This window comes from Mercenaria mercenaria, chromosome 10 (genome assembly GCF_021730395.1).
Source record: "Mercenaria mercenaria strain notata chromosome 10, MADL_Memer_1, whole genome shotgun sequence".
Classification (NCBI taxonomy): Eukaryota; Metazoa; Mollusca; class Bivalvia; order Venerida; family Veneridae; genus Mercenaria; species Mercenaria mercenaria.
In genome coordinates, this window is record NC_069370.1 from 80128538 (window position 1) to 80145366 (window position 16829).

At 37.8% G+C, this 16829-nt stretch overlaps 1 protein-coding gene across 1 annotated transcript; it reads right to left on the reverse strand.

Annotated features, from left to right (window-relative positions):
- Nucleotides 1-1435: 1435 nt before the first annotated feature.
- On the reverse strand, nucleotides 1436-16701 carry LOC128546468 (uncharacterized). The gene is made up of 4 exons (XM_053517017.1): nucleotides 16595-16701; nucleotides 4075-4186; nucleotides 3476-3618; nucleotides 1436-1582 (listed from the first exon to the last, which is right to left on the reverse strand). The coding sequence occupies exons 2-4, from the start codon at nucleotides 4160-4162 to the stop codon at nucleotides 1436-1438; spliced, it is 378 nt and encodes a 125-aa protein (XP_053372992.1). The 5' UTR covers nucleotides 4163-4186; nucleotides 16595-16701.
- Between the last annotated feature and the right edge of the window lie 128 nt (nucleotides 16702-16829).

The window sequence follows — 16829 nt, forward strand, 5'->3', positions numbered from 1 at the left end:
GATTACTGAAGATTTGAGGTTCTTACCAGCTGGCTTACTGAAGATTTGAGGTTCTACCAGCTGGCTTACTGAAGATTTGAGGTTCTACCCAGCTGGCTTACTGAAGATATGAGGTTCTACCCAGCTGGCTTACTGAAGATATGAGGTTATACCCAGGTGGCTTACTGAAGATATGAGGTTCTACCCAGGTGGCTTACTGAAGATATGAGGTTCTACCCAGCGTGCTTACTGAAGATATGAGGTTCTACCCAGGTGGCTTACTGAAGATATGAGGTTCTACCCAGCGTGCTTACTGAAGATATGAGGTTCTACCCAGGTGGCTTACTGAAGATATGAGGTTCTACCCAGCGTGCTTACTGAAGATATGAGGTTCTACCCAGGTGGCTTACTGAAGATATGAGGTTCTACCCAGCTGGCTTACTGAAGATATGAGGTTCTACCCAGCTGGCTTACTGAAGATTTGAGGTTCCTACCCAGCTGGCTTACTGAAGATATGAGGTTCTACCCAGCTGGCTTACTGAAGATTTGAGGTTCCTACCAGCTGGCTTACTGAAGATATGAGGTTCTACCCAGCTGGCTTACTGAAGATATGAGGTTCTACCCAGGTGCCCGCTCGTGCCTGAATCAATGCCCGATTGTGTGTGTTGTGTGTGTGTGGGGGGGGGGGGTGACACCGTGGGTCTTCCTCCACCATTTTTAGCTTTGATAACTGCCATATAAGCTAACTTGTGTCCATTTGATTCTTTACGAAAGCCTGCTTAATTTCTAAAATAGACTGGTCCATCATTCTATCTGGAAAATACTATTTATTATTCGAAGGGGTGTCCACTGCAAGTTTACAGACTGAATAGCGAACAGTGCAGACTATGGTCAGACTTCACGGATGTGCTGGCTGATCTTTGTCTGCACTGGTCGCAAAGGCAGAATCACATGCCGCCAGCAGGCTAAAAGTTAACGAAAGAAATCGGACTTCAGGTATATCTGTTCTACAATGCTGAATTTTATTAAACAGGGCATTCTGTATGACTGCATATATATCTGCTAAACCATTATATTAAATTTTCATGTCATCTCTTTGTAAAGATATGTTTAAACCAAGATTTCATCAAATGTCAGAATCCTTCAAGCCTCAAAGATTGGATTGGTAATTTTTCGTAGATTTGTGAATGTACATATATAGAAAAAAACGTTAGATGGACCTAATTGTCGGAGCTGTAGCATTGGGTTGACTTCTTGCAAACCTTTTATGACCAGACTCCAATTACATGTAGACACATTTTAGTTTGATTTGAGAGTGCTCATGCAATTACCTCAGTGTACAGTAGTCTCAATACAAGTGTAAGGCGCGTGTTAAGTATGATACGTATTTACAGAGTTGAACTTGGTATATCATGTTGTAATGAAAAGAAAAAAAAGTCTTAGAATATACAAATTCTTACTTGGCAGTGAGGCCCTGCATGATGTTTCTTTCAATGCCCTCGTCTATTTCTTGGCACATTATATTAACCAGCACTTTTCCCGCTCCCCCTACCACGCCGTTCAGGTGTTCTACTTCCGTAAGTTGTACCACAATATTTTCATCCTGTGAAAAAGAAATAATCAAAGAACAAACACATCACAAAAATGACCTACCCAGCTTCGTGTCTAGAGTCGAGTAGACTCAAGTAGTATTTTTAATTCTTTACAAGAAATATTAGAAGACAACGAAGCTCGCCGCCGAAGATTTTTTAATTTTTAATAACAGCAAATTTTGAAAGGGTTACTTTTAGCGTCGGGATGGGCCTGTAAGAAACAAAATCGCGAAATAAAAGAACCTGAAGATTAACAAGAGCTGTCGGAGGACAGCAACGCTCGACTATTCAACAGTATTGTCAACTGAATGAATACAGAAGTCGAAAAAGGGGCATAATTTTGTAAAAATGGGAAAAAGGGTTATGGAACCTTCACAGTGCTTATTAGCTCCTAAAGTGAACAAGTGTGTGAAGTTTCAATCCTTTCCCATAAGTGGATAAAGAAATACCAGCTTACATACAAAAAGTTAAGCAAAAACTGCTAAGTCAAAAAAGGGGCATAATTTTGAAAAAAAATGCAAAGTAGAGTTATGGGACCTATACAGTGCATGTCAGATCATGACAGTGAACAAGTGTGTGAAGTTTCAATCCATTCCCATTAGTGTGTACTGAGATACCAGCTTACATACAAAACCTTAACCAAGAATTTCTAAGTCGAAAAAGGGGCATAATTTTGTAAAAAAGCAAAATAGAGTTATGGAACCTGTGCAGTGTATGTCAGTTTATCACAGTGAATAAGTGTGTGAAGTTTCAATCCATTCCCACAAGTGGTTACTGAGATACCAGCTTACATACAAAACCTTAACCAAGAATTTCTAAGTCGAAAAAGGGGCATAATTTTGTAAAAAAGCAAAGTAGAGTTATGGAACCTGTGCAGAGTAGGTCAGTTTATCACAGTGAATAAGTGTGTGAAGTTTCAATCCTTTCCCACAAGTGGTTACTGAGATACCAGCTTACATACAAAACCTTAACCAAATCGGGACGCGGACGCCGACGCATGGGTGAGTCCAATAGCTCTACTATTCTATGAATAGTCGAGCTAAAAATGAGATGGGTTAAAGGTGTGCTATGTTAGAGGTGTAAATGTGCAATATGTAAACACGAAATCACTTCAAGAAACGCAATCAATTGGAACTGAAATAAACACAAGGCAGTGAGGGCGGTGGTATGCGGGTTGCAGTCGGGGCGGGGGATGTGGGTATGTGGGTTGTAGTGGATACAGTATCCCAGGAAAACCGTTGACGAAGAATATTAAGAAATTCAAGTCACAGGAAGTACAAACATGAACACCGCCTTGCGGGTGCAGACGCTCTTCTGACTTTTTTGTCTCTGTATAATGGAAATATTGTCCTACCCACGATTATCTAAGTCCAAAAGGGGCCATAACTCTTGCAAAAAGCAATGTAGAGTTACGGTACTTGCTGTGCACAATCAGCTTTTAATGGCAAATAACTGCTCCAAGTTTTAAAGCAATAGCTTAGACCGTAAAGGAGAAAAGTTGACTGAAACTCGAAACTTAACCAAGAAATCTGACATTTTCTAAGTCTAAAAGGGGCCATAATTCTTGCTAAAAGCAGGATGGAGTTATGTCTCTTGCTGTACAGAAGCAGCTTTTGATGGTGAACAAGCGCTGCAAATTTCAAAGCAATAGCTTTAATAGTTTAGAAGAAAAGTTGACCTAAACGCGGATTCCAACTCCGTAGAAATGGTGTTTACAAAAGCTGTACTATTTGAAGAATTCTGTGTCGTAACATATAGGCGAAAGATACCCTAAAATGCATTGCTGTCTGCTTTTGTGTGTAGCGGGGTGGGGGATGGTGAAGGTGGTGAGTGGGAAGCAAATCGGAGCGAGATTATAGATAAAAGTGCATACACTTTATCAACACTTGATTTTATGTTTTTACCTTCGAACACCCAGTCATTGTAACCAAAGTATGATTATCGGAGAAAGTCAAGTTGCACGTATTTGCGGAATCTATTGCCACACCATGGACCAAAGTGTCTGGAAACGGGTTCGTCAGCGTTACCGTATTGTTAGGAAAGCATTCTGTAACAAAAAGTATAATCACGTTACATGACCTATTTGTTGTATAATACCAGAGAAACACAACGTTACAAAGTCAGATGGAATTGTTATTAACCAGTTAACCAGACAATGAAAGTAAATAAAGTTTAGAATGTAATTGGATTTGGATTTCCCTTCTAAACGCAACCTTGACTATTCTAAAAACTTTTGAAAATTATTCTGATTTCTTAATTGATTTCGAAATATTTATGAAATGAAAAGACGAGCAGACATAAACAATAGGCGGGCGACATTTCGATGCTAAAAATGTCGCTCGTCGCATCGTACCACCGCTTGTCTCTGTACAAATTCACGCATCGTATCGTAAAGTCACGTTAATTTAAACGAAAACAATCCAAACAGAATAAAGTACTCCTAAAATGGAAAGAAAAGAAGGTAAAAATTATCAAATACCTTTATTGAACTTTAAATACTTACCTACGTGGGAATGGGTAGCATGGACATGGTACGTACATACCGCAATCACTACAAACACAGTCGCCAGAACTCTTGAAGCAGACGTCATGTTCTTCTGTACTTGTGATATTTTCTAAAATAACTTGAAACTTTAACAAGGCAATTTCAATTATCTTGTTTGCACGGTAAAAATCTTACTGTATACTGTATCATTCTTTAAACATAAAAATACTTACTTTTCGTTTATATATCTCGGGGCTGCAATACACATAAAATGTCTTTTTATGCACCTTTGCCCCCACCCCTCCTCCCCCCTTCCACACACAAAACGGGGAGGCATACAGTAGTCGAACCATCCAACTGTCCGTCTGTCCGTCTGTACGAGCTTACATTTGCATACTTAGGTGGCTATAAGAACAATAGGTAGCTGTACTTTCTTTTTCTTTGATGTCATTCATTCCGTAAACTTTTATGTGGCTATTTTTCTTTTGCGTGGCTAAAAGAACAATAGAAAGAACAAAAGTGTAGCCACAAAAAATCCATATGTAGGAACGTCCGTCCGTCTGTCCATCCATCTGTCCGTTTCCGGTGGATAATCGAAGAACGCCTACATGCCTCAAACTTCATGGGCTAATTACATGTAGTCAGTAGATTACAGATCAAATTTCACAAATGTCAGTAGATTAAAGGTCAGGGTCACAGTGATCTTGAGACTGAAAACGGTGTATATTCGCTATCTCTGAAAAAAACTTTGTTTTACAGGTGTCAAACGTCATAGGTTGATTACATGGGGGTCAACAGATTAGCTCTATTGATTTTAAGGTCAGTAGATTAAAGGACAATGTCATAGTGCCCTTGAGACTGAAACTGGTGTCCAATTTGTGCCAAGTTCTTTTTACAATCCTTCAAGCAGTTCAAGAGTTACAGAGCGGACACAAAACGCACTCATATGACCGTTGACCCCTAAGTGTGACCTTGACCTTGAAGCGAGCCATCCAGAACATGTTCTCTGCACGTCCCAGTGGGTGGACGTATTTTGCATTTTGCTGCTTTTTAGGCGAGAAAAATGCTGTTTACAGTTCAAAATGGCTTTAAAATTATTTGTTTACTTTTTGACCTAATAGAGGACACATTTTGCAGTGGTAAGTGTGTTTATTATATACAAATTTTCAAACGATAACGCCCAGTCGGTAGCCATATAATTTATCTTCACTCGGCTTTTGGTCTTACATGTTTATCTTGTTTGTTAAAAAGTTATTGAAGGTACAGTGCCAGTTTATAGCGACGAAAAAATCGTAGCCGTGCATGAAAATTTAATTCCTGTACAAAACGAACTCTTTGTTAGGTCAAAAAGTAAACAAATAAAGCCATTTTGAACTGCAAAATGCAAAATACGCCCATCCCCCTGCCGTTGTCCCGATGTGGTGAATATTTGTGTCAAGTTTCTTTGAAATCCTTCAAGGGGTTCAAGAGTTACAGACCGTCACGAAATTGCTAACGGACGAACAGACGGACACCAGGGATATAACATAATACGTCCCTTCGGGCGTATAATAAAATAGCTCTACTGATTTTGAGGTCGGTAGTTAAAAGGACAAGGTCACAGCCTTGAGAGTGAAAAAGGTCTCCTCTCAATTAATGGAAAACGTTCTAGGCTACAGGTGTCAAATTTCAATATGACGATTGTCTGTCATTAGTCAATGACCCTGTTTCAGTGGTCAGCAGGTCAAATGTCAAGGAAAAGTAACATTGAAACTGAAACAGTTTACATTCAAAACCTTAAGACGTTTATGGCTACTGGTGCGAAACTTCATTATAATGATTGCCTATGTTCATTAGATGACCCATAATTTTTTTGTGATCAGTAGGTCAAAGGCCGAAGCCAGTGCGACTTTGAGACTGAAAACTTGGGCGGCTATCATGGTGGGCAATCGTTTTGTTTATGAAATCATCGAAATACCTGCCATGGTCTTTTAATTGTCTATCGGTTAAATTTAAACATTTCATTTCAATTCATCAACCATAAAGCTTTTGCACTGAACAGTTTGTTTCAGTTTTGAAAATCTCTGACCAGAAAACTAAAAAGGACCGCGAGCTGGTCGAAAATATTGCTGATAGAAAAGTGAAAATTTCAGAGACATGATCCTGACCAAAATCAACCTAAATGAAAGCAAAAATGCTGTAAATATTTTTTTCCTCTTTAAAGACACAACTGACAGTTTTCTATCTGTACAAAGGCAAAACTTTTCCTACAGACATAATTTCTTTAAATTTGTGTACTGACTTGAAATTAAATTTTAAACGGAAATATGCATTAACAAGAGGGTCATGATGGCCTTATATATCGCTCACTAGAGTTGATCTGGCATACTGACCTAGTTCTTGACCCACACGACCAAGAGTTGAACTTGACCTAAAGATCATCCTTTGATTTGACCGGTGATCTAGTTTTTGACCCCACATGACCCAGATTCGAACTTGACCTATAGATTATCAAAACAAACATTCTAATTCTCATGAGTTTCAAACTTAAATTGTGTGGTCTCTAGAGTGTTGAAAAGATTTTCCTTTGGTCTGGCCTAGTGACCTAGTTTTTGACCCCACATGACCCAAATTCAAGGTTGACCTAGAAATCATCAAGCCAAACTCTCTAAGTTTCATAAATATTGGGTAACAACTGTGGCCTCTAGAGTGTTCACAAGATTTTCCTTTGATTTGACAAGGTGACCTAGTTTTTAATCCAACATGATCCAGTTTCGAACTTGACCTAGAAATCATCAAGACTAACATTCTGACCAAGTTTCGTAACGTTTGGGGCACAAATGTGGTCACTAGAGTGTTCACAAGCTATTCCTGTGATCTAACTTACTGTCCTAGTTTCTGGCCCAACGTAACCCAGATTCAAACTTGACCTAGAGGTCATCAATACTAATATTTTGATAAAGTGCCATAAAGATTGGGGCACAAATGTGGTCACTAGATTGTTCACAAGCTATTCCTGTGATCTGATTTACTGACCTAGTTTTTTATCCCGCATGATCCAGTTTCGAACTTGACCTAGAGATCATCAAGACTAACATTCTGACCAAGTTTCATAAAGATTAGGTCACAAATGTGGTCTCTAGAGTGTTCACAAGCTTTTCCTTTGATCTGACCTACTGACCTAGTTTTTAACCCCACATGACCCAGTTTTAAACCTTACCTAAAATAATCAAGATTAACACTTTGACCAAGTTTCATAACGTTTGGGTTAAAAATGTGGTATCTAGTGTGTTTACAGGCTTTTCCTTTGATCTGACCTACTGACCTAGTTTTTGACCCCATATGACCCAGTTTTTTAAATGACCTAGAGATCATCTAGTCTTACATTCTGACAAAGCTTCATAAAGATTGAATAAAAAATGTGGTCTCTAGAGTGTTCACAAGCTTTTCCTTTGATCTGGCCTACTGACATAGTTTTTGATTTCACATGACCCAGTTTTGAACTTGACATAGAAATCAGCAAGACTAACATTCTGACCAAGTTTCATAAAGATTGGGTCACAAATGTGGCCTCACAAGGCAAATGTGGACACACGACAGACGACGGACACCGACGGACGCCGGACAATGACCGGTCACAATAGCTTATCTTGAGCACTTCGTGCTCTGGTAAGCTAAAAATCAAAGATACCGGTGCTTAACCCTAAGACTGCCAGAGGACCACTTTTGTGGCCCGACAAATGTTCTAAAATTGCCAGAGGGCCACTTTTCTGGCCCGAAACCCGCTCAATTTGGGAACGATGTGGAACGTTTATTTCAGTATTTTATTGCTAAAAAGAAGATTTGATGAAATTTAAATAGTTTTTATTTTGCACATTTATTGACGTCATTTCCACCGTGACGTCGACTACGTGAAATTTAGCGCCGTAAATCTTCAATTACGTTGATAACTGAACTTGTCTATGTAGTTTTATCTGATACTGTATACCTATAAAAATTGCGTGAAAACGAAATTTTTGGCACACTGAGCCCCTGTTTATACCGTCTTGTCTTGAGTGAAATGCATAATGGTTAACGTAACTATGTAATTTGTATGATATATATTGTACGAAACAATTTATTTGTCCTTAGTTCTGAATGGGATTTGCGCTTTCATTGAATATAGACGGTGAAGTTTGTATAACTAAGGTATGTTTTCTACCCTACAATTGTATAACACATATGTGAACGTTTCGTTTTCTGTCTTAAAGCATTTTACTTGTATGTTAGTTATTTCATATTTTTTCCATCCAGTAAAATTAGGTTAATAATACACTTTGTTACAACAAACTACATGTACGTTGGTTTCCTGCCTGCTTGAAATATCGAAGCGTGGGCAGAACAATTTCAGATCAGAGCCTGTTCCATACGACGACAGTATTTGGAAAGAGAAACATTTATGATAATTGAAACGTACGTGGAAAGACGTTACACACCTGGACATGTATAATATCATCAGCGTAACATTTTTCAAAATAGTGAACATATGGATTGAAGTGTTTTCCGCCGGAACAAAATAGTAACATCAATGCTGCTGATGAGAGTGGCCCAAAACATATGCCAGAACCGTTCAACGTTATACCAAGCCTACGTTTATTTGACATTCATGTTCACAATTAACATAATGATAAAAATTGTGACAAAGATGAACAAGTTACAAATTGATATTAAGTTGATGACATAAAAATATGTATGTTTATACGGTACTACCTGAACCATTAATTCCACGCTTATGTTTCCAAAGTTCAGCCTGCCACCTATTAACAGCGCGTACGGTCTCTGACAATATGGGGAGGGGTGAGAGGCAGTATACAGCAAAATAGGTAATAGCATATCGAAATATCGGTTATTAACGACTTCTCATTCCCCGAAATTCGCTGTTCTTTAACTTATAAATATCGAACTTCGAAACATCGAAAAAAACTCTCGTTGAATAAGGAATGGCAGTTTTAGCAGATAATAAATGAGTTCTTACGTACAGTTCCTGTTTGAGTTCCGCCGACCACTACATTAAAGTTACATTTCAATCATGATTAGAGTATAAATGTTGGGGAAATAAACTTTAAAATGCAGGCAATCAAAATATTTCAATAATTTTCTAATACCACATGAAAATAAGAAATCATTTCCAACACAAACACAATTACTCGTTGTGTATCAAAATATATATCAAATTTTCATAAATTTGGTGGTTAGTTTGCGCAATGATTAAAAAAACGACACATATATAGGGCAGGCGGTTTTAAAATGTATATTGTCTAATAAAATAAGCTTTTGGACGCTTGCGATAGCATACAGACTATACTAGTATGTGGCACAGTTCATTCGTACACGTAGCGTTGCTCCAGCACTAAAACACTATAAATCAAAGTTCACTGGTAGAGAAAACTAATAATGAATGAACCGAAAGTATTTATTTTCCGTGGTACATGGGTCTGATCAATAAGCCCAGGATGAACAGTACCGGCGAAAACGAGATATACAGAGTACTTAGTGGTTTAGAAATGTGTTTACTCGCACCATAATCCAAAACATTTTGAAATATCTACATTTTGTAACCCGTTGAAAAAAGACACATTGTTTAACAGTTTTTATTATGTATATTTTGACAGTTTTTTTTCACATCCGCTATAGATTAGCCTCTTAGTTTTTGAAAATAATTTTGACCGGAGCATTACGTCAAATGCATGATGCCAAATGCAATCAAAAGCGTACAGCTACAATAAAGGATCAAAATTTAAGAGAGAAATGGCGCCGTTCTTTGCATGACATTCAAGGAAAATAAATAAAAAAAGAGTAAAAACGTTGAGCACTTTCCACGCTGCCAGCTTAGATAATAACCAGAAACATAAGATTGTTACCAAATATAATAAATACATGGGTGGTGTGGACCTCAATGAATACGTCCCAGCATCCTCCAGCATTCTCCGCTACGGTCTATAAGCCTAAGTTGTAGAATACTTTCCCAATAATAACTAGCTAGCCTGGCTCCCTGGCTGCATGGCTATTTTTTCAATTAATACAGGACACATTTTATTAGAAATTTTAAGACTCTAAAATACATATATATAGCACAATTCTATCTGATGGCTGAACCATACACCTGTTTGGAGCCAGGGGCAATAAAATATCAATATAGAAACAACATTCTTGAGTTACTTCCCTCTAAATGAAGAAAACTGATTTATGTAAATAAGAACAAACCTAGTGACGGGAGCCAGTCTAAGTAGTAACGAGAAACACAAGATCGTAACCAAATATAACAAGGCAGTCTGAAAGACAGCTAAATCCCCCGCCACTGCTATGGATAGTGAAAGGGTAAAACCTTTGACTTTAGCTGTGACCTTGACCTTGAACTGACATGGCTGACTCATGAATTCTGCACAACGTCTTGATGAGGTGATCATTTGACCAAAGTTTCATGAAAATCCTTCAAGGGGTTTAGGAGATACAGAGCTGAAACCTTTGACCTTCAGTTGTGACCTTGACCTTGACTTGACATGGCTGACTCATGAGTTCTTGATGAGGTGATCATTTGACCCAAGTTTGATGAAAATCCTTCTAGGGGTTAAGGAGATACAGAGTGGACACCAAATGGAAGGCTCAAACCTTCGACCCTTAGTTGTGACCTTGACCTTGAGCTGGCATGGTTGACTCATAATTTCTGCACATCGTTCCGATGAGGTAATCATTTGACTCAAGTTTTATAAAATTCCTTCAAGGGGTTTAAGAGATATAGAGCGGACACGAAATGGAAGGCTCAAACCTTTGACCTTCAGTTGTGACCTTGACCTTGAGCCGACATGGCTGACTCATAAGTTCTGCACATCGCCTTGATAAGGTGATCGTTTGACCCAAGTTTGATGAAAATCCTTCAAGGGGTTTAGGAGATATAGAGCGGACACAAAATGGAAGGTTCAAACCTTTGACCCCAAGTTGTGACCTTGACCTTAAGCCGGCTTGACTGACTCATAGGTTCTGCACATCGTCTTGATGAGGTGATCATTTGACCAAAGTTTTATAAAATTCCTTCAAGGGGTTTAAGAGATATAGAGCAGACACAAAATGGAAGGCTCAAACCTTTGACCTTGAATTGTGACCTTGACCTTGAGTCGGCATGGCTGACTCATGGGTTCTGCACATTGTCTTGATAAGGTGATCATTTGACCCAAGTTTTATAAAATTCCTTCAAGGGGTTTAGGATATATAGAGCGGACACAAAATGGCAGGCTCAAACCTTTGACCTTGAGTTGTGACCTTGACCTTGAGCCGACAAGGCTGACTCATGGGTTCTGCACATCGTCTTGATGAGGTGATCATTTGACCCAAGTTTCATGAAAATCCTTCAAGGGGTTTAGGAGATATGGACCGGACACGATTTTGTTAAGGACGGACGGACGGACGGAAAGACGGACGGAAGGACGGACGCAGACCATTCCTATAATCCCTCCGCCACGGCGGGGGATTAATAAATACATGGGTGATGTGGACGTCAAAGATAAGCTTTTGATCATCAAAAAAACATCGAAAATGAGAAAAAGTTATTTTTTATCTTGTTCATAGATTTTCTATTAACGCTTACATTTCATATTATATAAATATTGCATTCCTGAAAGGGTGATATGAAAAATGTTCACCGCGAGATATATGAATATTGACCGAGGCGCCAGCCGAGGTCTATATTCATATTTCGATGGGTGAACATTTTTCATATCACCCTCTCAGGAAAGCAATATTTATTTTATTATACCGAAAACGTATAAGGGTCAAAGCATTTACTGGAAAATCAACATAATAATGTATTTAACATTAAAAAGTAATGACTAACCTAATAATGAAGACAGAATCAAAGAGTCTTTACTTGTTAGCACTCATAATTTGTGGCGACTTTGCTTTGTAATAAGACTTTTTGATAGATTTAGTCGAGACGTTTACATATCGCTGACTCCTATAATTATTCTAGTATTTCAACATGGCGTCAATCAGTACTTAGCATTCGAAAAACGGCGATAACTTTCTGTTTTCTAAATGAAACATAAGTATGAGCACTCATTTTCTTAGTTAGATCATTTCAAAACTTATTATGGTAGTTTCGATTCAATATTTGATGAAAAATTGTTTTCGAAATATTTTGCACGAAGCATAAAAAAGAAAATTCGGCCGTGTTCGCACATGCAAGAGCACCAGAAAAAGGTAATTTAATCCTAACGTATAATCATATAAGCGCCTCGTCTGAAAATTTATCAACTCCGTCTTTTAATCAATTCCAAAGTATCAATCTCTCAACGGGTGATATGAAATAATAATATCACATGCGCAGAAAAACAAAATAACGCTGTTGCGCATGTGATATGAAATTATGGACCATATCACCTGCGCAGAAATTGAAAATTACGATTTTGCGCATGTGATATAAAATCACTGGGGAATATGATATATTATTCAAGTTAAACTAATGGGAAATTTGCATTGGACATTTATGTGAGGTATAATAAAAACATAATATCGGCCATCCATTAAAAAGGCTAAAACTCATTGGAGGAGTGGTCAATTCGATTTCTTGTGAACATCTGTGAACCAGACAGCAATTTGTGAATCGAGTTGAGGAAATGCTTGAAAGGAAGGGAAACAGGGAGGTCACCGTCTGCCAGAGGCGTAGGGTCTAATGACGGCGCTGAACATGGTTCTCGTGCACAGTTTGTGGAAAAAAAGCTCACTACCACAGATACGTCGAGGTTTACTAGTTCGTACCACAGGAACACACTGTCACCGCCTGGATATTTACTTGAGCGCGAATCAACAACATTATAAATCTATTCACTTTCATAGTCCAGATCTTATTCAGAAAAAAAATAATTAAGGAGACAATTTCCATAAAAGTTTAATATGAGCCAGTAAACACGGGCATATTTTCACGACTGCAAAATCAAATTTAACCTCTTTTTACCATAACAGTACCGAATAAGTTTAATTGACGCGAAGTTTATTACAGTGCTTAGAGTACTAGTATGCAATGCAGGGTATTGCAGTATTTATCCTTAAAGTGCTTAGAGTACTAGTATGCAATGCAGTATTTATCATTACAGTGTTTAGAGTACTCGTATGCAATGCAGGGCATTGCAGTTTTTATCCTTAAAGTGCTTAGAGTACTCGTATGCAATGCAGGGCATTGCAGTTTTTATCCTTAAAGTGCTTAGAGTACTGGTATGCAATGCAGGGCATTGCAGTTTTTATCCTTAAAGTGCTTAGAGTACTGGTATGCAATGCAGGGCATTGCAGTATTTATCCTTAAAGTGCTTAGAGTACTGGCATGCAATGCAGGGCATTGCAGTATTTATCCTTAAAGTGCTTAGAGTACTGGCATGCAATGCAGGGCATTGCAGTATTTATCCTTAAAGTGCTTAGAGTACTGGCATGCAATGCAGGGCATTGCAGTATTTATCCTTAAAGTGCTTTGAGTACTGGCATGCAATGCAATGTATTGCAGTATTTATCCTTAAACTGCTTAAAGTGCTTTGAGTACTGGCATGCAATGCAATGTATTGCAGTATTTATCCTTAAACTGCTTAGAGTACTGGCATGCAATGCAGGGTATTGCAGTATTTATCCTTAAAGTGCTTTGAGTACTGGCATGCAATGCAGGGTATTGCAGTATTTATCCTTAACGTGCTTTGAGTACTGGCATGCAATGAGGATTGCAGTTTACCTAGTCTTGAGTATGATGCATCATATTGCAGTATTTACCCTTAAGTGCTTAGAGTACTGGCATGCAATGCAGGGTATTGCAGTTTTTATCCTTAAAGTGCTTAGAGTACTGGCATGCAATGCAGGGTATTGCAGTATTTACCCTTAACGTGCTTAGAGTACTGGCATGCAATGCAGGGTATTGCAGTATTTACCCTTAACGTGCTTAGAGTACTGGCATGCAATGCAGGGTATTGCAGTATTTATCCTTAAAGTGCTTAGAGTACTGGCATGCAATGCAGGGTATTGCAGTATTTATCCTTAAAGTGCTTAGAGTACTGGCATGCAATGCAGGGTATTGCAGTTTTACCCTTAAAGTGCTTAGAGTACTGGCATGCAATGCAGGGTATTGCAGTTTTTACCCTTAACGTGCTTAGAGTACTGGCATGCAATGCAGGGTATTGCAGTATTTACCCTTTAAGTGCTTAGAGTACTGGCATGCAATGCAGGGTATTGCAGTATTTATCCTTTAAGTGCTTAGAGTACTGGCATGCAATGCAGGGTATTGCAGTATTTATCCTTAAAGTGCTTAGAGTACTGGCATGCAATGCAGGGTATTGCAGTATTTATCCTTAAAGTGCTTAGAGTACTGGCATGCAATGCAGGGTATTGCAGTATTTATCCTTAAAGTGCTTAGAGTACTGGCATGCAATGCAGGGTATTGCAGTATTTATCCTTAAAGTGCTTAGAGTACTGGCATGCAATGCAGGGTATTGCAGTATTTATCCTTAAAGTGCTTAGAGTACTGGTATGCAATGCAGGGTATTGCAGTTTTTACCCTTAACGTGCTTAGAGCACTAGTATGCAAATATTGTTTCGCATAAGAACGAAAAATTCGGGTTATTCTACGACGAAGCACACTTGAGAACTTGTTATTTCCATTATAACACGATATACTAGTATCAACAGTGTTAGAAAAAATGGATATTACATTTTAACGACCGTGCTACGCACCTGGATCAGATGATATCATTGCACGCGAGATAACCCGAGATAGATTTTGCTCTACATGTACGTAGATTATTCGCTGGTCATGTTAGAATTTTAGAGAACGTACGTTAAAGTGGTTATAAGATTATGCATGTGTACGAATATTTCAAAGTCTACTCTATATAAATGACGACATAAAGCATGTGTGCAATCGGCAAATAGCAAGACTATTATTTTAGGTGTATACTGGACACTAATCCCAATGTTCGTAATTTTCAGACGAAGAACTCGTGAGACAGTGTTTGCACTGGACCGCTGCTTCCGCTTTTAACATCGCAGTAATGTAAAGTCAGTGTCCATTTCTATGCCGGAATTGCAATGCAAATTTATTATCAGTTTTAAATCTGTGAAAGTGTGAAAAAAATATCATTCTATAACGAAGAACCAATATATAAAAAATACTTTTGAGATATTCCTGATTTAAATATCAGGTTTTTGAGCGAAGGGTTCAACTGATTGCGTTTTGTTTAAAAACTTCTAAATGCTTCGTATAGTTATCTAAAAAAAATACAAATTGTATTACCTCCTTACGTATTTGGCTGTGCATTTTTCTGCGATTTATTCTCACTGTGTTTAAACATTCTGCATAAAATTTCAAATTGTGTAAAACATGGATAAAACAAAATTGGTTAGTTTTCGACACAAGAAACATCTAATAAGGAATATCCGTCACAATAAGGTCTAACTTCTCCCGGACCAGTATGCGGAAATACAGTGGCCCGATGTTTCAAGATTGTCTAAAAAATATTTAATATATCGTGATAAAGCAAATATTTCGATTTTTTTTATATAATTTATAAATATACAACTACGTATGTGTGAAAAAGTTACGTTTAGTAATTTCGGTAGTTATCGCAGAAAGTGCCGAAAATATACATTTCCGCCGAATTTTCCGTGAGATAAGCAGCGCGTAAATAAATCAATTCCATATAATAAAGTAAACCTTTATTAAACTTGCACAAACCTTGAAACGAATATTGGATCGTTGCTAAATCTTGTTTAAATTATGTCTGAGACTTGTTTTACAATTTTATGCAGTTTGGCACACCATACATAGAAAAAGTCTTGTCCACACATTTTATGTATGCTAAAAATAGCAGCATGTGTTTTCGTTTTAATATATTATGAAGTGGTCAGATTTGAAAACAGATTTTTTAATAAGTTTAGTTCTATTCAGTAAGACGATTCTCTTATGCATTAACTGAAACATTGAACTAACTTTAGTCATTCATGAAGTTTTGATAAATAATTGAAAAGGACTTGCAAATGTAACCGAAAATTTGGAAAATTACAGCTAAAATATCAGCTTTGCTTATTTCGAAATTTCAATTTTACTTTTTGGATTGCTACATTTAGTTGAGGTCTTGCAAACTGAGCTGTTTTTGTGTTATGGAACAGCTGCATTTGAAAGCTTTGGTTCCCGCAAATGAAGGTCACTCTAAATTCAAGATGGCGGAAGTAGCTTTAACTTGTTTCTCAGTCAGTACACAAAGAAATTCTGTCTGTAGGAAAATGTTTGCCTATAAAGGCTATATACATATAGAAATATGGCCTCACTGAGGCTCGTTTGCTACCCAAATAACGTTCCCTTGGATCCCCAGCGCGTGAAAACACGCCGGTAACACTATAAGTATTATCCTGTTATCTGACACCTACATGTATTATCTGATTGTAATCTAACATACTTTAGAATTAATTTGATATAATTCACGCATTTTATATACTGTTATATTAGATTATTCGCCTAACAAAACTAGAAAAAATATGAACATTTGTATGCACTTACCCAATTAAAACCTGAATACAATCGTTGTCAAACAGCAACTCGGTACAACAAGAAGTGTTTCATGCATCACGAAATTTCCGTGGGTTGTGTAAAGAAACACCTTGAGCGTATTCCATTTGCTGTTCGGAGTACTCGAAACATTGACAGAAGCATGTTCAGAACACGTGCGTATTGTTGTGCAGACACACCAGCCATATAGCAACTCAAAATTGTCATATTTAAAATCAACTTTTGA

What these genes read in the sequence shown, in the direction of transcription:
- LOC128546468 (XM_053517017.1), bottom strand. Translation starts at nt 4,162, where the DNA reads ATGACGTCTGCTTCAAGAGTTCTGGCGACTGTGTTTGTAGTGATTGCG. An exon ending in TGCTACCCATTCCCACGTAG is followed by an intron (nt 3,619 to 4,074) that starts GTAAGTATTTAA and finishes TTTTTGTTACAG; the next exon opens with AATGCTTTCCTAACAATACG. An exon ending in CAATGACTGGGTGTTCGAAG is followed by an intron (nt 1,583 to 3,475) that starts GTAAAAACATAA and finishes TCTTTTTCACAG; the next exon opens with GATGAAAATATTGTGGTACA.